We start from the raw sequence: 25,006 nt of genomic DNA, 5'->3' as shown, positions 1-25,006 counted from the left end.
TTCTATGCACTATAGTAACTAGAAGTAATCCTCAAATTTTAACAACTGTGACCTGTTACTCACCAAAATATGATTTTAACAACTTTTACATTTTATATTACAGGAGTAAATAATAAGTCTGCTCAAGTTCTACTGCTTTTAGTGATACCTGGGCATTTAATTTTCCTCTACACTATTCATTTGATGAAAAGTGGGCACACTTCTTTAACTATAATCTTCGTAGTAGTATACTTATTTGCTGCTGTGTTACAGGTAAGAGTTGAAACCTCTTGCAATCTCTTTTATGCTCAGATTGATGTAAAAGTGTAACTGTAAATCTAAAGGCATAAGAAATATTTTAACATTTCAAAACTCAGCTGAATGCCTTCATATTGATTTGATCTTCTTAAAACCAGTAACTTTTAATATGATTTGATCAATAGAACCGTTGAATTTCCTGTTTCCTAGATTCTGTGTCTTCCCTTTTATTTGTTCTCTTCTTTTGTATGAACACATCTTCAGATAAATTCCTGAGAAAGACTGCTGCAGAGGAGAAAAATTTTTGAGTCTTTGCATTTTGTAAAATGCTTTTACATGAATAGCTTGACTGGATATAGAATTGTTTCTTTTAGAATTTTGAAGGCATTGCTTCCTTGCTTTTTAACTTCTCCTGCTACCATTGAAAAGAACAACACATGCCATTCTCACTGCTGATCTCATGGTACAGAACTACTTTTATCTTTCTAGAAGCTTCTAGAAAGAAAATCTTCTCTTTTTCCCTATTGTTCTTAAATTTCTTCTGGTATTTATCTATAAGTTTTAAAGTAATATGCCTAAATTTCTAGTTCATGATTAATCTTCTTTAGACTTTTGCTAATAAAAGTTGAGGGCTTGGGGGCTGTTATAATGCCACATCTTTCCCATATGGTTATATAACAGTTTTTGGTTAAATTAGTAGTCAGTGTTTCTATTATTGGGTCTATCTAAACATTGTTTACTATAGAGCCAGATAATGTATTATATTTCCTTTTTGTGTATTTTACTTTTCTTTGGGTTAATAATCACATCTTTTTCCATTTGCCTCATTTTCCATAAACCCATCCTAAATTTTTTTTCCAACTGTTGCAGCTTTATTTTGGCTTCTTAGCCATGGCTTCTTGCTAAGCTTTGTAGGATTTGGTACCTCCTACAGTGAGAAATCCTAATTTAAGAGATGCATTCAAATAATTCTTTGAAAAGATAACATTTGAATTTGGCCTTCAGGGGGTTTGTAGGAGTGGAGCTGGAGGGTAAGTATGTGGAAAGAAACTGCATTGATGATAATGATGTTAATGAAATTAACTGACATTTACTGTGTTTCCTGTATGACCAGCATTGTTCTAAGTGCTTTACATGTACAGATTTACTTCATTCTCACAAATACTCTCTGAGATTTGTCCTCCTGGTGTAAATCAGTGATTTTTAAAGTGAAGTACGTGCAAAACAATGCATTGTGTGCAGAAAGAGAAGATTAAAACTTCTATTTATATATGTCTACCTCATTTGTTTAAAATGTCTATTTTCTCCTGTTTTTATGATCGCTTTACAGTAAACGTTAGCACAGTGTTACGTAAGTATACTCATTTATATTGAAAGGGCTGCATAAGCTAAAACTTTTGGAGGTTACTGAGTAAAAGCATAGAGATGAGAAAGCACAGAGCTTATGCCAGAAAGAGCAAGTAATTCATACAGAGGATATAACTAAAAGAAGAGAAGATGAGGTTAAGAAGGTAGATTAGGGCCAATGTAGAAAGGCTTTAAATGCCAGGCAGAGGAGACAAGAATCCGCTCATAAAATAACAAAAACGCTTATGACTTAATTGATATTTTTAACTTTTCTATAATGCTTTATAGCACCCAAGATTTTGTTAAAAGTCACTTATCAAATCATTCATTCATTCATTCAATAAACCTTCATTCTACTAGGTGCAGGGATGGGTTTTAAATCCCAGGATGAATAAATTCAGACCCTATCCTCAAGGACTCACAGCCTGGAGGGAAGACTACTACATGAACAAATAACTATATTATATTGTAATAGAATATAAACGCTGGGAATAGCTACGCGTAATTTGCTGTCAGAGCTTGGAAGAAAAAGCAGCTAATTCCACCTCGGGAGTTATATTTTTCTACTATTCAGTAGGGACAACAGTTACTTCAAATGCATTTTTACTACTGGCTATCTTTATTGCTACATATGATATGGTCATTTATTATAATTTATGTTCTCCATGTGTGTAAGTATTATGAAAAAGATGCATTCCTCAATCCTATGGGAAATATTTAAGAGACTATTCTTTGGTCTGTTTGTAAGCATGCCATTTTTAGAGCAAGTTCCTATTTAGAGCAAATATTTCAAATATATTTTCTTATCCCTCTTCACTTCATGGATGGATTTGATGTTTATGTTTATGGTTCTGTGCCAACATACTATCATGCATCATTTCTCTTAAGTTCATGAAGGATATAAGAAATTATTCTGAATTCATAAAAATATTAGATTTCAACCTTATGCTCACAGTATTCCTATATGTCTTCTGTTAACCTCTGACCCAAATTCTGACCAGTAAAGTTTGAAAAACTAGAGTTGAGGAGAGTAATTATTAATCTCTCTGTGTCTCAGTTACCTCCTCTATAAAGTGGGAGGGATACAGACAGTCCGACTTAACGATTTTTCAACTTTATGATGTGCAAAAGCGATAACGCATTCAGTAGGAACCGTACTTCAAATTTTGAATTTTGATCGTTTCCTGGGCTAGTGATATTCGGTATGATGCTCTCTTATGATGCTGGGCAGTGGCAGCGAGCCACAGCTCCCAGTCAGCCACGTGCTCATGAGGGCAACCAACTGATAAACCGATCCACTTAAGACCATTCTGTACCCAACCATTCTGTTTTTAACTTTCAGTACAGGATTCAGTAAACTACATGAGCTATTCAGCACTTTATTATAAAATAGGTTTTGTGTTAGATGGTTTTGCCCATCTAACTGTAGGATAATGTTAGTGTTCTGAGCATGTTTAAGGCAGCCTAGGCTGAGCTACAATATTCAGTAGGGTAGTTGTATTAAGTGCATATTCGACTTACAGTATTTTCAGCTTATCATGGTTTTTTGGGATGTAACCTCATCATAAGTCAAGGAAGATCTATAGTGTTACCTACCTCATAGTCACTTTTGAGGATTAAATGAATTAATTACATAAAGCTTGCTTCATAGTAGATGCTATATGTGTGTTAGCTGACACTATTGTTGTTGTTTTAACATGGAATTGTAAATGGTGAGCCATTAATCTCTGAATAACAGTTGGATTTTTTTTTAATTTTATAGTATTGACTGAATTTTCTTATGTGTCTTTTACAACTTTCATTTTTATGGGTTTTAGTTTTTATTTTCTCCCTAAGAATCAGATAATCTGCCAGAGTAGATCTTTGGTTTTGCACCTGACATTGTGCATTATTTCAATGCAATAGCTTAGAATGAGATTGTAAATTGTCAAATCAAATCTTCATGCTCTGAGACTAACATATATAACACATACATGAGCACACACATTCACACATCTCTTTAGAGACTGAGGTTGAGATAAAAAATCTTGACCTTTCCCTGCCTACTTCACTCAGTCCAAAGATGGACAGAATAAATAAGTACTTTTTTTTTTTAAGACTTTTTTCTTTTTGATGTGGACCATTTTTTAAAGTCTTTATTGAATTTGTTACAATATTGCTTCTGTTTTATGTTTTTTTTGGGTTTCTTTGGCCATGAGGCATGTGGGATCTTAGTTTTCCGACAAGGGATCGACCCGCACCCTCAGCATTGGAAGACGAAGTCTCAACCACTGGACTGCCAGGGAAGTCCCTAAATATGTACTTTTTAAAGACAAAGACTCCTTCACCACTTAAGACTCATCTTTTAATATCCTTTACTTGACTGACTTCCTTTTTGGATGTGGATTAAATTTATATTCAAAACCTTGGTTTAAGTCCCAGCCCTTATTCAAATATTTCAGTCCACACCAGTCTTCCCATCACTAGACTCTATATTTTGATTGAATATTATATAGTAAAATTTTCTAATGCCTGTTTAATTTCTCTCCGCCTAGATTCCTACCTCCTTGAGGGGAGAGACCAAGACTTTTTTCTTTTGGTATTCTCCACAAGACATGATAGAGTCGTTGTTTTTTGAATTCTTGATATTTCACTCTCTTCCCAGACTAATGTTCTTTAAGGAAATTTCCCCACACCACCTAATTTCCCCAGCCAACTGAATGAAGGAAATCCATTTGGAAGAAACTTTATATTGAATTTATTATAATGACATCATGACAGTTCTTTGCAGTATTTTTGCATTTACTCAGATGTCATCTTCCTGGAAGCCTTTCTTGAATACCTAATTTGGTGCCTTTATTCTCTGTTCCCATGGTACCTTGTGAATACCATTATCCTAGCTTTTCTACTTCACATTAACATAATCTGTTCCTGTGTCTGTCTCACCCATTCTAGAGAAAGGGTCTTTGTTTTACACATTTTTTTAATCTCTAGCACCCAGCCCCATTCCTAGTGCGCAATTAGTATTTGTTAAACTGAATGACTGTATCTTGCTAGCTCTGTCACCCCCTTCAGGAAGAAGAAAGTTTACAACTGTATTTAGGTACTAGAAATTCCAGAAAAACTGAAAAATCTGAATTTTCTTCTCTTGCTCAAATTTTCTCTCTTTCACTGACCTAGGTATTTAAAATTAAAAAAAAAAAGAAAGGAAATAAAAGGCAATGAAAAGTAAAACACAAAATATCACAAATTGTATCAGGGTTCAGTCAAAATTACAAGGATTTACTGAAATGTTTAGAGATGACATGACTTGATATCCAGGGAAAGTGCAAGGTTGGCTTTAGATAAAGGGAATTGGAAATGAGTTGAAAATTGATGAAGCTGAAGGATGGAATGTGAGACTGCTGTGGGGATAATGTGTAGTATTCTGTGTACTTTTGTGTATGTTTGAATTTTTACATAGTAAGGAGTTTTTTAAATTAAGGTTTTTCAGAGCATTTTTTTTTTGCGGTACGCGGGCCTCTCACTGTCGTGGCCTCTCCTGTTGAGGAGCACAGGCTCCGGACGCGCAGGCTCAGCGGCCATGGCTCACAGGCCCAGCCACTCCGCGGCATGTGGGATCTTCCCGGACCGGGGCACGAACCCGTGTCCCCTGCATCGGCAGGCGGACTCTCAACCACTGCACCACCAGGGAAGCCCTTTCAGAGCATATTGACTTCCTAATTTTGGTCCTGTAGCTGACTATTTCTTACTTAAAGTGAAAAGTAAAAAGTAAACTTGAGTTTGAAATTGTTTGAGACTTAGAATAGTCGAGTTCATGTCTTGTTCATCTTAAGTGCACACTGACTCCGTTTTTTGAAGCTATTTTTTAAATTTAAAAATCTGCTTACATGTCACACATTTCATTGTTTAGGTATTTATTATGTGTCTTGAAATTAGAAGGAACATAACAAATGTGTTTTTGTTGTGTCATTAAGTCCACTGAACCACAGTCAGTAGGTGTGACGGATTATACTCTTCCTCCTGTTCCTGCCCGGTGCCCAAGAGCAGTCAGAGTAGTTGGAATATGTCAAGGCTGGAGTAATGTGCAAAAGGCATCCATATTTAGTACACCACCAACCACACTGCATTTTAAGGGTTTTTTTTTTCAGCATTAAGGATGGGTCAGCACCAAGCTGACCATGCTGATCACCCATTCTTCCTTCTGTGCCATGAGTCAGCATTTGTGAGACTGCTAGCTGTGGCTAAGGGTACAGTCACTGGCTTTAGAACAGAATTTTTCATCTGTGTCAACAGATTAGCCCACTGAACCCACAACTTTGATTTCACAGAACCAGAGTAGACTTTCTTCTACAAACTTAGAGATGATTGGGTTCTTTCTCTCTAAGCAGTCATTTCCTCTGCCTTCACGTCTTTCTTATTCAGATGCTCTATTGACTGCTCAAAACCTGTTAATTTGTGATATCAAAAGCGTAATAAGGAATTCCAGGCTGTGATGGACCTTGCTGGCCTTCCTTCTAAGATGTACAGAAGGGGCTTCCCTGGTGGCACAGTGGTAGAGAGTCCGCCTGCCGGTGCAGGGGACACGGGTTCATGCCCCGGTCTGGGAAGATCCCACATGCCGCGGAGCGGCTGGGCCCGTGAGCCATGGCCGCTGAGCCTGCACATCCGGAGCCTGCGCTCCACAATGGGAGAGGCCACAACAGTGAGAGGCCCGTGTACCGGAAAAAAAGTAAGATGTACAGAAGGGAATTTTGATATCTTCCTCAGGGTTTTCTGTTTCTAATTCTTTTATTTGCCTTATTCCCTGCAGTTTTTTTCAAGGACATAGTACCTGGACCGCATAATAAACCTGAGAAGGTACAATGATAACTATCAATCAAATAAGCAGACTGATGATCTCTTGAGCAAAGAAGGAAGAGCAGTACATTGTCGTTCATTTCCCTACTTAATTTAAACCCTCTGCTAGTTCTCCTTTGTGTTTGAATTGCTAAATATGCTTCCTTTGTCTGTGAAGAGATAAAAGCTTAAACTTTGGATGACATAACCTACAAAAGGCAAAAAGATAGGCACGTATGGAGTATATTAATTTTTTTTCTGCTATAAACTATTTCAGTGGGAAAGAAAAATGAGACTTTTCTAGCCCTAGAGGCCTACTAAATTCCAACATAGTGTTCGTTAATATAATTCATAAAGAATGACTCAAAAACACTTCTAAATGAAAATTTTAATTCCCTCTTTTAGGCACTGATTGTTTCATATAGAAAATTAGGTTACTAAGAACTTTTCTAAACTTCTAGCAGCACCAAATTCCATGGGAAATTCATGTGAAAGCTTGTGGAAAACCTGGCTGTATCTGTTTTTTAATTGGGAGAGACAAAGTGGTTCCCTTAAATGGTGGAATGACAAATTCTCATTTCGTAAAATTAAAAATATAAATATCGGGATTTTGTCAACTGTATAGTGCACATTATCTTGCTAGTCTCTGTGCAAAAGAAATAGAAGATATTGTCCCTGCCCTTTAGGATCTTCTCTTGGCTGTGGGAGATGAGACTTAAATGCAAAAAATAATTAGAGAGGAGCCTAAATAAGACTTACCTCCTTATAACAGTAAGTTATAAGCATCTTCCTGTGTAACTTCAGAATCACACTTTGTGCTTATGCCTGGATTTCATTGTTTAAAAGTGCTTTAATAGGTTTTTTTTTTTTTGGAGGGGAGGATCAGAATATATACTGTAGCTGATGAGAAACTTGAATTAATATCAATAAATATGAAACTGCTCTTAGCAAAATAGTAATACTTATACTTCTTACTAATATAATTTTGAAAGCAGAAGTCTCCTTAGTTTTTATTACTGCCTTTCAGTAGGCAGTGTTTGTTTTTTCATTTTATACTTATGTGCAAATTGCACCATCTTAACATTTCCCAACAAGTTCGTGTTCTTAAGAAAAATTATTGTCAGCAAAGCCCAAGCCAAACTTAAATGAGCAAATGAGTGACCCTCATAATAAAATTAATAATCTGGGTATTGAATATGAATTTCCTAAGAAGTGTTTCTGTTTTATAAATAATAGTTCGTGGTTGTTTTGAAACCTATGTTTGTACCATGAACACACCCACAGCACAAATAGTGCAAATTAAGAGCAAACAGCTTCCATTTCTCATCTAGTAGAACATGCTTGGGGCAGAAACATGGTCCACGTACTTGCTAACAGAAGCATTGGCAACATCTTAGTTCTGAAGTCACATTCACAATGACTCAGTGTCATTATTTTAACTACAAAGACATACAAATAAATGTTTTCACAGAAGAAAAATATTTATAAGCCTTATAAATCATCACATACAAAGGACAAAGTGGAAAAGAGGGAAGATAAGATCCAATATGCAGAACATTGTAGAAAGATCACAGAGCTCTTTAGAGGCAGAGCTGAGTCTGAATTTCTGCTCTGCTGCTTATTTTGTGGCTTCAGTCAAGTTTCCTAACATCTCTGGCCTTATTTTTTTCCCTACCTCAGAGGATAGTAATGAGAACTAAGCTAATGTATATAAAGTACTTGGTAGAGTTGCTGGAACGTAAAAAGTTTCCAGTAATGGTAGTAGCTGCAGTTTATCATCATTATTGTTGTAGACATTATTTTTGTCTTCCTCTCATTATTGGAGCTGGTTATTCAGTGTCCTAAGGCCTTTTTCATCTCCTCACCCTTCACCTTCCTTTTGACCCCTGTTCTTTACTGCAGGACTCTTTTTCCTGCTCTTCTCATGAGTGCCCTAAGCTTCAGATACCACCCTTTCATTGCTAACTCCCAAACTGATATCTCCAGTCTGGCTTCCTATTCTACATCTCCAGTTAAATGTTGAAATGTTGTTTCAAATTTAACATGTCCAAAACTAATTTATTTCTCTCATAATCTTTCCCACATCAGTAGGGGTGGTGGACAAGAAGCCGCAAGTGCACAGAGAACTAGGCCAGGCTTAGGTACACAAAGATCCCCTAAATCTCTCAGCCCTCAGCATCTGACCCTGTAAAGTTCCTCCAGGATGGGGAGAGCCTTGCTCGCATAGACTTTATATCTCATGTGTATCGCTGGTGTCCAAATCCTGCCCATCTCAGTCATTGCCATTACCTTGTTACTGGTGAGTCCAGGCAGTGTAATAGGAAGACTCCTAGATATTTCTGGGTTCTAAGTCTGGTCCCTTCCTAAGTCCCTAACTTTGTCTAAGTCACAGCCCTGCTCTGTGGCTTGGTTTCCTCACTTGTAACACAAGGGTGAAGATACTAACACTAAGGTAACCATATAATTTTAGTCCAAACCAGGACACTTTTGAGAATGAAAGGGAGCTGTTAATAATTATGATTAGAGTCACAAGCATACCATGACTATCCGGGGCAAACCAGGAAGTAGAGTGGCCCTAGCTATCACTCAGATCCCTTCCTGCATTTCTAATAGTTGACTTTGTGAATTCCCACTCCTACAGTAAAGATGATTTGTTACAAAGCATTGTTGTACATAATTAATAATGTATATGCTAATATTAACATTATTTGGCAACTAAAACGGTGTTTAATATTAAAATCTATAATTGCTGCTAAGGTAATATTAAGTTAAATTGGCTTTTATGGGTTAGCCAGAGAACCCAGGCAATATATAAATGTTGTTTTCCTTAAAAATTGTATTTCAAGTCCAAACAGCTAATTTTGAATTAGTCTTTTTAAGTTAGAAGCTATCTATTTTTACATTTGTTCAGCCTAAAACAGTCTCTTCCAGGTTCCTGGGTGCCCTCTGTGTTCTAATATCTCTGTATTTTACCTAGAAGTCTGTATTTGCCTCTTTCTGCCGTAATTTGACTTTTGTTATTTTATAGTGTTCAGCTTTATCTCCTCTTGATCTGCAACTTTTGAGAAGAAAAGAGTACTGGCTCTCTTATATTAAAAGCTGGCTTATCTCCTTATCCCCTTAATTGTTCATTCTGAAAATTTTCCGTCTCTGACAGATCCCTTCTTGAGGTTTGGTGTTCTGAGCCACTTTTTCAGTATATATATTTAAGAGTTTCCAAAATGGTGATAGCAAATATTTATATAGCATTCATTCTGAGCCATGCACTGTTCTAGGTACTTTACATGTATGAACTCACTGAGTACTTAACACAGCCCAATGAGGTAAGTTATACTATTAGTTCCCACTTACACATGAGGCACTCGACCTGGAGAGAAGTTAAGTAGCTGGTCCAGGTCCACTCAGCAAGACGGAGTCCAGATCCAGTCTACAATCCTAACCACTTGTGTTTTACAAGAACAAGTTTGACATTTTGTTTTGCTCTTAGGGAAGGTCATAGTTTTCAGGATGGCAGTTCTTGGAGGCTTAAAGCTGCCTCTTCTCTCTGGTTTCATTAGATCTTCATATTTCTTCCAGCCAGGTGTTCTGCCTCCAAATTGCATTCGTTCCACAGAGTTTATATGGAATCTGTGCCTACTGAAGTCAAGTAGGAGTCCAGTCAAGGACGTGAATAGGTCCTGAGAGAAGGACTAAGTGCTACGGAAGTTCAGTAGTGGGAGAGTATATTTCTAGGGAGGGAGGGAACCTTTATAACGGATAAAATTTTGTTTTGTGGAATCCACAGAAAATGCCACTTCAGCAGAAAGGAAGTAGCATTAAGTAACTGAGAAGACTCAGGGTATTTACAGAAATACTAAGAAAATTTCCGGAGCATAGGGTTTATGAAAGGGAGTGATAGAAAATAAGGTTGAAAACTACAGATTGTGACAAGATCATGAAGGGTCTTGCAGACCAGACTGAAGAGTTCATTTTATTCTATAGAACGATGATTTTCAACATTTTTCCCACTCCCAACAAACTTGAGAGATCTGACACATTCCTCTGATGCAGTGTCATATAATGTGGAAGGGCTTGAGCTTTGATTTCCACCACTCACTGCCACCACTCACTGCCTGTGTCACCTTGATCAAGGTAATCTCTCGTCTGTTTTCTCAGCTGTAAAAAGAGGCTACGAATAGACCTGCTTTGTGGGTTGTTATAAGGATGAAATGAGATAATGCATGTAAGGTGCTGTTATTGTCTTATCATTTTAATATCATCATCTCTAATAGCTGTGGATTACTGGGGCAGTGAGTCTCTTAGGGTATCACTGAGTGGGTCAGATCCTGTGGAATCTAGCATTGAGTCTCTACCATGATTCTAATACTTGACTCAATCCTTGGAGTCATTCTTCTATGTAAGGAAAATGTAGCCATATGGTGGTAACGTGGCCATAATTGGAATCCCAGGATACCCACCCAATAGCTGAGCAAGTTAATTGGCTTAGCCTTGGGCAAGTTACTTAATTCCTTGGGGGGTCTTATTGTTCTTGCCTGTAAAATGAGGATAATGATTCCTCTTTGCACAGCAGGTATAATACCTGGCACATAGTAGGCCCCTATTAAATGGTGTGGTTATGTCTTTTCTTTTATTACAACATTGAGTCAAATCCTATTCCCGGATGGCATCTCAAAGGAAAGAGCTAAGCAACCAGGAGATTTTAACAGGTTGCCTGACTTCACTCACATTTTTTCCTCATTTCTCAGGATTTAAGTCCACCAGATTCCAACGGGAAAGTAAGGATCTCTTTATTCTTTCTGTGACTGTTCTGCCTCTGTCTCTTAATTGGTTTCTGTCTGTCAGCTTGGGTTGAATGGAAAGTGTGAAGAGAATGATAAAGGAAATATAAAGGGAGGACCTACAGTTCTAAGAATTTTTTTTCTAGTTGTAAAAATAGCTACTTTAACTTTGGGAGTTGATTAATATGGTGAAGGAAGGAAGTTGAAACAGGTGATTTTTTGAGATTCCTTTTTAGCCCTGGGATTGTCTTTTTGTGATACAATAGTGTGTTATGCTATTATAGCTTAGGTTGTAGGGTCTTAAAATTGATACACTTTCCTAAATCCATATTTATGATTAATTCTCTGGACAGGTATGATTGGGCTCCAGGCCAGTAAGCACAGAAGATGAAATGATTGCCTGCCTCATTGGAGGCACGGCATGCCAGAGCCCTGTGGAGCAAGGCATTCAGAAAGGGAGCTTTTTTCCATCCTGTCAAGCCTGACAAGGACGCAGTTAGGACCAAGGAAGCCGAGTCCTCTTTTTCTAGCGTGCTGGTTAGGATGTTACTGCCTGTGCTCCGAGTTCTGCTGCAATTGCAGACATGACTTAGAGGAATTTTCACATCATCTGGAAAAAAAAAAAATCTTATAACACAGCTATGTGAAAGCACTTACTTGGAAAGCATAAAAACTATTTTTCAAGAAATTTGCCAGAATAAAATCTTGGTTGATTGTGACCCCAGAATATTTAGCCAGAAAATACTGACTTGAATGATTCGATAATTTAAATTTTTTTGCTATTTAAAAAAATAGACGTTTAGCTCCATACTTCTTTTTTATTTTAAAGCTAAATGTCTGTGTTAGTTCCACATAACAAGGCTAATCTAAGTTGTGATTTTTTTATACCATCTAGGGAAATGTGTAAAAGCAAAAGGTCTCTAAAGATTTTTGCATTTATTAAAAGGGGTGTTTAAAGGGTGTCAAAAGATGATGAGACCATCATTCAATATCCAAAGTAGATAAACAAAATTGAATTTATTGCTCACTGTTGTAAAGGATCAGGGGAAATCTCTCCAAGCAGCGCAAATTACTGATCTTTTGTAGGGTTTTAGGGATGCCTGGAGTTCAGGGGTGGGCAGATATTCAAAAGCGTGAGTAGGCCTATGTCATCTGTAGAGATGTGGATACTTGGGTGTGACTACTGTTGTTAGTTGGTCCTCAGAGGTGTATTTATTAGACCGGATTTGTTCCTAATTGCCTACTTCAGAAGCAAGGACTATCATTGATCGGCTGCCTTCTAAATGCATTCAGTACGGCAAGTTGTTTATTGATTGAATGAATTTAAAATCAGTTCTGGTGGCTTCTTGTTACCATGGCTAAAGATCAGTCTTTTCCTGGGAGTGTGGGAACTTCTTACTTTCTCAGTCTCCACTCTTGTTCCTCACTCAGTCAAAGCTGCAGGATTTCATTAAGGATTGTCCAGACCTTCACTTCTGTTGTTGATTCTTCTTGAAGATGGGGTATCTGATTTTCAGTTTGAGTCCATCAGTGTAATTCCTTTTGGGAGGAGGGGTCTTTGAATTATTTATGGAAACATCTGATGGGACAGTGGCTGGGTTGAAACATTTGAGACACTGGACAATAAACATTAAGTGTGAGATAAAGAATAATTAGAAGTATTGTAAGAAGGGAGTGGAATATATTTCACTACCATAACCTAAGATTTTTCAGGCCTAACCAAGAAAACATGTCCTAATGATTCCCTAGGTAGCCAGACTGCCTTTTCTTTTAGCTTGGATACAGATTGTTTTATTTCATCTGTAACATTAATTCAGGTATAATATGAAGTGTTGGCAATGGTTCTGGTTGGCCAAAAGAAAGTCCAAAACCATTCTTTTATCTGTAACCATAACTGTTACTTTGCTGGTCTTAGGTGGAAGCTGTCTACTTTGTGTGCTCATCTCTTTGCTCTGAGAATCTTCGGTTAATAATCGACCTCCGTGAGTCATCTGCTTTGGGAAGTGCTCTGGAGAACTTCAGTTTAGGTTCCCTGTGGTGTTACTTTCCAGCTCTGCTGAAGATCTCTTCCGTTTTTCTCCCAGAGGACAGCAGACTGTGTTGCCAGTTCAGGCGCATTCAGGGATTATGTTTTATTCATCATCTTAGACTCAGCATTCAGCCCCTGCCTGGTACAGTAAATATTTATAAAATGAATATTCAGCTTTATATTATTCTTGGATTATTTTTGGCATTTCAATTATATTTCTTCATTTAGATTCTGATCTCACTGAAAGCAATAACCGTGTCTTATTCTTCTCTAAATGCTCCAGAAAGCTTATCACAGTGTTTTCTATGTTAGATAAAAATAAATATTTGTTAAATTGGATTCCAGATATATTGAGTGTACTTTGTTTGGGTGATAGGGCAAATATTTGACAAGATTTCTCATCTAAAAGAGAATAAATCTGATGGAGAGGTGAAACATATACATAAAACAATTTGAAGATGATGCTTTTTTAAAACATAATATTACATGTTTAACAAGTACAAACAAAATATTCTATAAATGACTACTTAACAGTAGGTTTTTTAAACCTCTTAACCACTTAAACAGAATGCTAAACTTTATTATTTTTAATGGATTTTTAAAAATTTTGATTTTGGAGTATACTTGATTTACAATATTATGTTAGTTTCAGGTGTACAACAAAGTGATTCAATTATACATTTACATATATCTATTCTTTTTCAGATTTTTTCCCCATAGATGTTATTAGAATATTGAGTAGAGTTCCCTGTGCTATACAGTAGTCCTTGTTGATTATCTATTTTATATATAGTACTGTGTATATGTTAATCCCAACCTCCTAATTTGTCCTTCCCCTTTGGTAACCATAAGTTTATTTTCTGATTCTGTGAGTCTGTTTCTACTTTTTGAAAATAAGTACATTTGTATCATTTTTTAAGATTCCACATATTAGTGATATCATATGATATTTTTCTTTCTCTGTTTATCTTATTTCACTTAGTATGATAATCTCTGGGTCCATCCATTTTGCTGCAAATGGCATTATTTCATTCTTTTTTATGACTGAGTAATATTCCATTGTATATATGTCCCACATCTTCTTTACCATTCATCTGTCGATGGACATTTAGGTTGTTTCTATTGTAAATAGTGCTGCAGTGAACATTGGGGTGCTTATATCTGATCGGATTATGTTTTTCTCCAGATATGTGCCCAGGAGTGGGATTGCTGGATCATATGGTAGCTCTATTTTTAGTTTTTAAAGGGACCTCCATACTGTTCTCCATAGTGGCTGTACCAATTTACATTCTCACCAACAGTGTAGGAGGGTTCCTTTTTCTCCACATCCTCTCCAGCATTTATTGTTTGTAGACTTTCTGATGATGGCCGTTCTGACTGGTGTGAGGTGATAATCTCATTGTAGTTTTGATTTGCATTTCTCTAATAATTAGTGATGTTGAGCATCTTTTCATGTGCTTCTTGGAGAAGCATCTTTTCATGTGCTTCTTGGAGAAGCACATGTGTCTTCCTTGGGGAAATGTCTATTTAGATCTTCTCCCCATTTTCTGATTGGGTTGTTTCCTTCTTGATATTGAGCTGCATGGCTGTTTGTACATTTTGGAGACTAATCCCTTATAAGTTGCATAACTGCAAATATTTTCTCCCATCTGTGGGTTGTCTTTTCATTTTGTTTATGGTTTCCTTTGCTGTGCAAAAGCTTTTCAGTTTAATTAGGTCCCATTTGTTTATTTTGTTTTTATTTCCATTCCTCTAGGAGACGGATCCAAAAAAATATTGCTACAATTTATGTCAAAGAGTGTTCTGCTTATGTTTTCCTCTAGGAGTTTTATAGTATCTGGCCTTACATTTAGGTCTTTAATCCATTTTGAGTTTATTTTTATGTATGGTGTTAGAAAATGTTCTAATTTCATTCTTTTACATATAGTTGTCCAGTTTTCCCAGCACCATTTATTGAAGAGACTGTTTTTTCTCCATTGTGTATTTGTACCTCCTTTGTTTAGATTAATTAACCATAGGTGCGTGGGTTTATTTCTGGTCTTTCTATACTGTTCCATTGATCTAAACATCTGTTTTTGTGCCAGTACCATATTGTTTTGATGACTGTAGCTTTGTAGTATAGTCTGAAGTCAGGAAACCTGATTCCTCCAGCTCCATTTTTCTTTCTCAAGATTGCTTTGTCTAGGGCTTCCCTGGTGGCACAGTGGTTGAGAGTCCGCCTGCCGATGCAGGGGACACGGGTTCGTGCCCCGGACAGGGAAGATCCCACATGCCGCAGAGCGGCTGAGCCCATGAGCCATGGCCGCTGAGCCTGCGCATCCGGAACGTGTGCTCCACAACGAGAGAGGCCACAACAGTGAGAGGCCCGCGTACCACAGGAAAAAAAAAAAAGATTGCTTTGTCTATTTGGGGTCTTTTTTTTTTTTTTTGGTACCAGGGAAGCCCTATTCGGGGTCTTTTATATGTCCATACAAGTTTAAAAATTTTTTGTTCTAGCTCTATGAAAAATGACATTGGTAGTTTGATAGGGATTGCATTGAATCTGAAGGTTGCCTTGGGTAGTATAGTCATTTTGACAATATTGATTCCTCTAAGCAATCCAAGAACATGATATATCTTTCCTTCTGTTTGTGTCATCTTCGATTTCTTTCATCAGCATCTTAGTGTTCAGAGTACGGGTCTTTTGCATCCTGAGGTAGGTTTATTCCTAGGTATTTTATTCTTTTTGATCAGAATGCTAAACTTTAACGTTATTTTAAAAAGTAAAGTTTCACAATGAAATAAAACGTATTTCACAATGAATCGGGCAAGGGTAATGAATGACCTACACCTTTATGCAACAGTATATTCACAGCAATATTGTGAATCCCACAAACCTAAGGTTGAAGCCAGACACAAAAAGAGCGCATAATACGTGATTGCATTTATATTAAGTATAGAAATAGGCATTAAGAGCTTAAAAAAAAATGTAAAGGAAGGTTGATAACTAACTTCTGCCAGAGTAGAACTGAGGCAAAGTAGGGAACAGTAACTTCTGGTGGGTGATCAGATTCTTTTTCTTCCTCTGCCCCACTTGACAACCCACTGTTCTTAAATGGCTCATTTAGAAGAACAATATGAACTAATATTTATGATGTCTATTAACTGCCAGACAATATGTATTTTATTCACATTATTTCATATAATCCTTTGAGCAGTCCTCTGAGATATGTATTGTCTTCCCTACTTCTCAAGTGACAAATATAAAAACTGAAAGCGTTAAAAATTTACCCAAGTAATAGAAGTAGTTAAGTAGTAGATAAAATTTGAACTTAGATTTGTATTACTTCAAAGACTTTGTTATGTCTACTCCATCACAGGATAAGTAAAAGGGTCAAGAACTTAACCTGGTAATTTCATTAGTGGAGGATGATGGGAAGAGGCTCTATACTAGGGCAGGGATCAGCAAACTTTTTCTGTAATGGGCCAGGTAAGCAACATTTTAGGCCTTGCGGGCCATATGGTCTCTGTCACAAGTACTCAAATCTGCCAAGACAGCGCAAAAGCAGCCATAAACAATATGTAAATAAATGAACGTGGCTGTGTCCCCAAAAAACTTTACTTATGGACACTGAAAATTGGATTTTGTATCATGTTCACAGGTTACAAAATCCTATTCTTCCTTTGATTTTTTTCAACCATTTAAAAATGTAAAAATCGTTCTTAGCTTATGGGCCATGCAGGTGGTGGGCCAAATTTGGCCTACAGGCTGTAGTTTGCTGACTCCTGCTCTAGGCTGTTGCTGGGAAGAAAACTCTACCAGAGTCCTTGTATATATTTAGGCATTCCCTTTCTAAACAGGTTCAAAAGCTCAACAGATATTTGTCAAACCCCTCCTGTGTGCTCCACTGCTACTTGACATACAAAGATGACCTCTCCAACCTACAAAAGCAATTTAAAGGAAAATAACATTAAGATATAATTTACATACAGTAAAATACACCCATGTAAAGTGTGGAGTTTGATGAGTCTTGACATATGTGTTCAACCATATAACCACCACCACAGTCAATGTATAGAACGTTATCTTCACCCCCAAGAAGCTCCCTCCTGCTTCTCTGCAGTCAGTTCCCATCCATCCCTGGCTCTAGGCAGCCACTGATCAGTTCTCTGTCACCATAAATTAGGTTTCCCTTTTCTAGAATTTCATATAAATGAACCTAAGTATGTACTCTTTGTTGTTTCCTTGTTTTACTCAGCATATATTTTTGGAATTTATCCATATTGTTACATGTATTAGTAATTTGTTTCATTTTTGCTCCTTAGCATTCTATTGGATGAGTATATCCAAGTCTCTGTACAAGTCTCTGTGTAGACATATGTTTTTATTTTCCTTGGGTAAATACCCAGAAGTAGAATTACTGGATCGCATGGAAGATGCTTGTTTAACTTTATAAGAAACTGCCAAGCTGTTTTCCAAAGTGATTATACCATCTGCCTTACCATTAGCTTGAGAGTTTCATGTGCCTCACATCCTCACCATCACTTAGTATTGTCAGTCTTTTTACCTTTACCCATTCCCGTGGGTGTATTGGTGGTAATCTCATGGTGATCATAATTTCCAGCTACCTGATGACTAATAGTATGGAGTATCTTTTCATGGATTTATTGGCCATTCATGCTTTCTTCTGTGAAGTTCAAATCTTAGGTCCATTTTTTAAATTGGTATTGAGTTGTAAGAGTTCTTTATATATTCTGGATACAAGTCCTTTGTCAGATATAGGCATTGGAAATACTTTCTCCCAATCTGTGCACTGTCTTTTCATTTTCTTAATCATATATTTTAATAGCAGAAGTTTCAATTTTAATGAAGTTCAGTTTATCAATTTTTTCTTTATGGTTAGTGCTTTTCGTGTCCTAAGAAATGTTTGCCAATCCCTAGAGTTTTAGGGATATTTTCTTTTAGAAATATTCTGGTTTTAGCTTTTATTTGTATCTCTGATCCATTTTGAGTTAATTTTTGTATATGGCGTGAAATACAGATTGAGGTTTATATTTTTCCATGTGAATACCCAGCTGTTGCAGCACCATTTGTTGGGAAAACTGTCCTCCTCACCTTCAGTGACCTTAGTATGTTTGTCGAAAACCAATTTACTATATGTGGGTCTATTTCTAAATTGTATTCTTTTCCATAGATTTATATGTCTATTCTTTTGCTGCTCTTCTAAGCCTTAACTTTTCTAAAAAATTTTTAATTGCAAACTCTCTTCTTTATGTAGATCTCAGCTCACTTTCATGAGTATTTGTACTTTTACAGGTATAAATATGCCAAACAATCAAATCTAATGTAGATGTGTTTCTCTCTGTGATTCCAAATCAACATCCTTTTATTCTCTACGCTTAGCATAGAGTTCTTAGTGTGCTAGCATTTCAACAGCAGCAGTAATTATATTTATGAATCCTTGTCTGATACTGTATCTCAAACCTTACAGTCCAGGTTGATCATATCTGTGTTTTCACACTTGTCACTTCTCATAGCTGCTTCTTCTAAAATGTTAATTAGTTAAGCATGCTCCTTGCCTTTGTACATCCAGTTCTATTCTCTGCTCTTCTCCATATTCTGTCTCTAACTAATGACTGTAGACCCTTCTAATATCAAGAAAAGATTGATTTTCTAGGTTTCAAATATCTCAGTTATTTCTTTGCCCCTTACTTTTATCCCCTCCCATAAAAATAAGTTGTCTTCTTTTCAGGGTTTGTTTACTTATGTCAAAGAAGTTCAGAGCTGTATTTCTGACTCTTTTCCTTTTACCTGCAATTAAAATTTTTTTCAGGTAGTTTCATTTTCTAGCAATATCCATTACTAAATTCCTATAGATGTCAAAGTTATCCTTTTAAATCTGTTCTCTGAGATGATATCTCACCTAGTAAAGGGAAAAAACAGACCTCCATGCTGAGCTTAGAAAAGGAAGTGGTTTTTGGTCTTGTTTTATGGGGATTTTTTTTTAGTTTATTGAGTTTTGTTTCTTATCATAAAGCAACACATGTTCATCATTGTAAAATTGTCCATAATCCCCATACTCAAGACCACCACCACAAATATTTTGGTGCGCTACTTCAAAAAATTATTTCTCAAATTTGAGTAATATATTAGAAAGGCATTCAATAAATAGTTTTAAATGAATGAATATTCTTTTTTCCAGTGAAATGTTCTGCTGGGCAACAAAGTCTTCCTACTTGAAAAGGGATGGTGTTAGAAGCAGAGCCATCTTTGGGCTACAGGCAGAGGGTGAAGAGGGAACACCTAAGTTGTTCAGGGCCTGATCTCTGCTGATTGCATCTTTCCTTAATATTCTATGGATATTAACAGCATTAAAGTAATTTTATTTAGCATGTAAGAGATAGTCAATAAATGTTAGTTTCCTCTAGCAGTTTGTATATGTTTTATTTCCATCTTTTTTGCTTATTATTACTAAACTAAGAAACGTCTTCAGTTTGACTTTCTTCTTGATTTTCAGGTTGTCATTTCACAATACTAAGTGACATTGGCAATCACTGGTTCTTTGCATGATTGGAACAGAATGACATGGTCACATGAGGGAGGATCATTAGGCCAGGGTTAATGAACTCCCAGCCAAAAATTATTGTATTTAAGAAAAAAAATTTTTTTTTGGCCACGCCACACGGCTTGCAGGATCTTAGTCCCCTGACCAGGGATTGAACCTGTGCCCCTTGCAGAGGAAGTGTGAAGTCCTAACCACTGGACCACCAGGGAATTCCCTTTAAAAATTTTTAATTGCATATTAAATATTGAATAGGTAAACAATAATGACACGTACAAGGTATAAAGAGTAATAATACAGTGACCACCAGGACACTCACCAGTCAGCTTAAGAATTATAACACTACCAATACCCTAGTACCTATACCTTCTAAAGCTACCTGTCTGCTCCTCCCTCCTCCCCAAAGCAAACTATTGATTCAGAATTGTATGGCTAAAAAGTTTTTGCTCTTCCCTATGATTATGCATTTATTTGGATACCTAAAAATATATGGTTTTAGTTTTGCGTGGTTTTGAAATTTATAAATGGAATCAATGAATTTGTGTTTAAGTGGCTTTCTTCTTTTGCTCAGCATTGTATGTGAGATTCATTCATATGGGTAACTGTTGTTCATGTATTTTAGTTATATAGTATTCCGTTGTATAAATATTCCATGATTTTTTCATCTGTTCTTCTTTTAATGGACTTTTAGGTTGTTTGTAGTTTTTTGCTATTAAAAATCAAGACTGTGAGTATTGTTATATTGTCTCCTGAACACATTCTGAGGGTTTCTTTCGGACAGAAAGTCTTAACCATTTTTGTGCCATGGACTCCTTGGGAAGTTTGGTGATTATTAGGGACTCCTCGAAATAAGGTTTGTTTGTTTCCTACCTTCCCCCACCTGCCACCTCACAAAAATAATTCAGGCCAAAGAAAAGACATTTTATCTGTATATCAGGAGTAGACTGAATTCCTGTTGACTGATAATCCTAAATTCTTAGCTGACATTTAAATATTAGATTTTAATGAGTAGCATTAGCAGTCTGGAAACTGGATTAGGGAAGCATATTTTTATAGGGAAAATGAATTCAGCTTTTGTAAGGCTTAGGAAGAAATGTACTAATTTGCTATTCCTGGTGTTTATTTGTATCGTATTTCTAAGCATTCCTCTCCCAAAGAAATCATCTTTCATCACATGATACACAAGGCTGTTACTGGCAATGGGGCATTGAAGGGATGCTAGTAGATGGGAATGTTGATTCTAGCTCAGAGAAGGAGCTGGCCGAGAGAATCAATCATCCAAAGCAAATATATATTCGTGTGTTTTATATATTTATTTAAATTCCAAGTAATACATCTAGAACATGCATAATTAGCTGGGGCAACAAAGTTGCCTTTTAAGGAGGTATATTTACCCAAAGAAGTTGTGCATATTTCATAAAAAACAAACAGACCATGTAAAATACAGGCTACGCTTGGTTAGATTTTTGATGTGTTTTCCCAGTAAAAGAGAATACATTCCTTAAATAATCATTTAGTTTGAAAATAAAGCATATTTCATTAAGAAGTATCTGATACTTACTGTGCTTTTAATAATTCATTTATACAGTGTTCCAAGGAAACACTGATATCCTTGTTAACTTGTAAAAAAAAATAATAAATTTAAACCTGCTTGACCTTTAAGTCATCACAATACCTTTAAAAAGAAATTGCATGGGAAGGGAACTTAAATTATGAGACTAAGAATGTGGGAGGGATGGAGGAAGAAATGCAGAGATAAGGAGAGCAATCACTATGTGGTTTATGATCACAGATTTCTTACCCTTGTACTTTAGAGCTAAAACAGACTGTGGAGACATCAATTCATCCATTTATTTTTAACATCTTTATTGGAGTATAATTGCTTTACAATGGTGTGTTAGTTTCTGCTTTATAACAAAGTGAATCAGCTATACATATACGCATATCCCCATATATCTTCCCTCTTGCGTCTCCCTCCCTCCCACCCTCCCTATCCCACCCCTCTAGGTGGTCACAAAGCACGGAGCTGATCTCCCTGTGCTATGCAGCTGCTTCCCACTAGCTATCTATTTTACATTTGGTAGTATATATAAGCCCATGCCACTCTCTCACTTCGTCCCAGCTTACCCTTCCCCCTCCCCATATCCTCAAGTCCATTCTCTACGTCTGTGTCTTTATTCCTGTCCTGCCCCTAGGTTCTTCAGAACCCTTTTTTCTTTCTTTCTTAGATTCCATGTATGTGTTAGCATACGGTATTTGTTTTTTACTTCGTGACTTACTTCACTCTGTATGACAGACTCTAGGTCCATCCACCTCACTACAAATAACTCAATTTCATTTCTTTTTATGGCTGAGTAATATTCCATTGTATATATGTGCCACATCTTTATCCATTCATGTGTCAGTGGACACTTAGGTTGCTTCCATGTCCTGGCTATTGTAAATAGTGCTGCAAAGAACATTGTGGTACCTGACTCTTTTTGAATTATGGCTTTCTCAGGGAATATGCCCAGTAGTGGGATTGCTGGGTCGTATGGTAGTTCTGTTTTTTTAAGGAACCTCCATACTATTCTCCATAGTGGCTGTATCAGTTTACATTCCCACTAACAGTGCAAGAGGGTTCCCTTTTCTCCACACCCTCTCTAGCATTTATTGTTTGTAGATTTTTTTTGATGATGACTCTTCTGACTGGTGTGAGGTGATACCTCATTGTAGTTTGGTTTGCATTTCTCTAATGATTAGTGATGTTGAGCATTCTTTCATGTGTTTGTTGGCAATCTGTATATCTTCTTTGGAGAAATGTCTATTTAGGTCTTCTGCCCATTTTTGGATTGGATTGTTTGTTTTTTTGATATTGAGCTGCATGAGCTGCTTGAAATTTTAGAGATTAATCCTTTGTCAGTTGCTTCATTTGCAAATATTTTCTCCCATTCTGAGGGTTGTCTTTTCATCCTGTTTATAGTTTCCTTTGCTGTGCAAAAGCTTTTAAGTTTCATTTGGTCACATTTGTTTATTTTTGTTTTTATTTCCATTCCTCTAGGAGGTGGGTCAAAAAGGATCTTGCTGTGATTTATGTCATAGAGTGTTCTGCCTATGTTTTCCTGTAAGAGTTTGATAGTGTCTGGCCTTACATTTAGGTCTTTAATCCATTTTGAGTTTATTTTTGTGTATGGTGTTAGGAAGTGTTCTAATTTCATTCTTTTACATGTAGCTGTCCAGTCTTCCCAGCATCACTTATTGAAGAGACTGTCTTTTCTCCATTGTATGTTCTTGCCTCCTTTATCAAAGATAAGGTGACCATATGTGTGTGGGTTTATCTCTGGGCTTTCTATCCTGTTCCATTGATCTATATTTCTGTTTTTGTGCCAGTACCATACTGTCTTGATTACTGTAGCTTTGAGTATAGTCTGAAGTCAGGGAGCCTGATTCCTCCAGCTTTGTTTTTCTTTCTCAAGATTGCTTTGCCTATTCGGGGTCTTTTGTGTTTCCATACAAATTGTGAAATTTTTTGTTCTAGTTCTGTGAAAAATGCCATTGGTAGTTTGATAGGGATTGCACTGAGTCTATAGATTGCTTTGGGTAGTAGAGTCATTTTCACAATGTTGATTTTTTCAATCCAAGAACATGGTATATCTCTCCATCTGTTTCTATCATCTTTAATTTCTCTCATCAGTGTCTTATAGTTTTCTGCCTACAGGTCTTTTCTCTCCTTAGGTAGGTCTATTCCTAGGTATTTTATTCTTTTTGTTGCAACGGTAAATGGGAGTGTTTCCTTAATTTCTCTTTCAGATTTTTCCTCATTAGTGTATAGGAATGCAAGAGATTTCTGAGCATTCATTTTGTATCCTGCTACTTTGCCAAATTCATTGATTAGCTCTAGTAGTTTTCTGGTAGAGTCTTTAGAATTCTCTATGTATAGTATCATGTTATCTGCAAACAGTGACAGCTTTACTTCTTCTTTTCTGATTTGGATTCCTTTATTTCCTTTTTTACTCTGATTGCTGTGGCTAAAACTTCCAAAACTATGTTGAATAATAGTGGTGAGAGTGGGCAACCGTGTCTTGTTCCTGTTCTTCATGGAAATGGTTTCAGTTTTTCACCACTGAGAATGATGTTGGCTGTGGGTTTGTCATATATGGCCTTTATTATGTTGAGGTAAGTTCCCTCTGTGCCTACTTTCTGAAGGGTTTTTATCATAAATGGGTGTTGAATTTTGTCAAAAGCCTTTTCTGCATCTATTGCGATGATCATATGGTTTTTCTCCTTTAATTTGTTACTATGGTTTATCACGTTGATTGATTTGTGTATATTGAAGAATCCTTGCATTCCTGGGATAAACCCCACTAGATCATGGTGTATGATCCTTTTTATGTGCTGCTGGATTCTGTTTGCTGTATTTTGTTGAGGATTTTTGCATCTATATTCATCAGTTTTATTGGCCTGTAGTTTGCTTTCTTTGTGACATCTTTGTCTGGTTTTGGTATCAGGGTGATGGTGGCCTCGTAGAATGAGTTTGGGAGTGTTCCTCCCTCTGCTATATTTTGGAAGAGTTTGAGAAGAATAGGTGTTAGCTGTTCTCTAAATGTTTGATAGAATTCGCTTGTGAAGCCATCTGGTCCAGGGCTTTTGTTTGTTGGAAAATTTTTAATCACAGTCTCAATTTCAGTGCTTGTGATTGGTCTGTTTATATTTTCTATTTCTTCCTGGTTCAGTCTCAGAAGGTTGTGCTTTTCTAAGAATTTGTCCATTTCTTCCAGGTAGTCCATTTTATTGGCATATAGTTGTTTGTAGTAATCTCTTATGATCTTTTGTATTTCTGCAGTGTCAGTTGTTACTTCTCCTTTTTCATTTCTAATTCTATTGATTTGAGTCTTCTCCCTTTTGTTCTTGATGAGTCTGGCTAATGGTTTATCAATTTTGTTTATCTTCTCAAAGAACCAGCTTTTAGTTTTATCGTTCTTTGCTATTGTTTTCTTCATTTGTTTTTCATTTATTTCTGATCTGATCTTTATGATTTCTTTCCTTCTGCTAACTTGGGGTTTTTTGGTTCTTCCTTCTCTAATTGCTTTAGGTGTAAGGTTAGGTTGTTTATTTGAGATGTTTCTTGTTTCTTGAGGTAGGCTTGTATTGCTATAAACTTCCCTCTTAGAACTGCTTTTGCTGCATCCCATAGGTTTTGGGTCGTCATGTTTTCATTGTCATTTGTTTCTAGGTATTTGTTGATTTCCTCTTTGATTTCTTCAGTGATCTCTTGG

The 25,006-nt window shown here is 36.5% G+C and overlaps 1 protein-coding gene across 4 annotated transcripts in view; it reads left to right on the top strand.

Moving 5' to 3' along the window:
- Positions 1-25,006, top strand: part of SLC41A2 (solute carrier family 41 member 2) — a 132,385-nt gene that overhangs the window by 96,338 nt on the left and 11,041 nt on the right. For all 4 annotated transcript variants that reach the window (XM_067697804.1, XM_067697803.1, XM_067697802.1 and 1 more), the window contains exon 10: positions 104-252. In XM_067697804.1, the coding sequence (XP_067553905.1) occupies positions 104-252 (149 nt within the window). The remainder of the gene's footprint in view (positions 1-103; positions 253-25,006) is intronic.

This window comes from Pseudorca crassidens, chromosome 11, assembly GCF_039906515.1.
Source record: "Pseudorca crassidens isolate mPseCra1 chromosome 11, mPseCra1.hap1, whole genome shotgun sequence".
Taxonomy (NCBI): domain Eukaryota; kingdom Metazoa; phylum Chordata; class Mammalia; order Artiodactyla; family Delphinidae; genus Pseudorca; species Pseudorca crassidens.
Note: the sequence above shows the minus strand (reverse complement) of the source record. Positions and strands in the feature narration are given on the sequence as shown.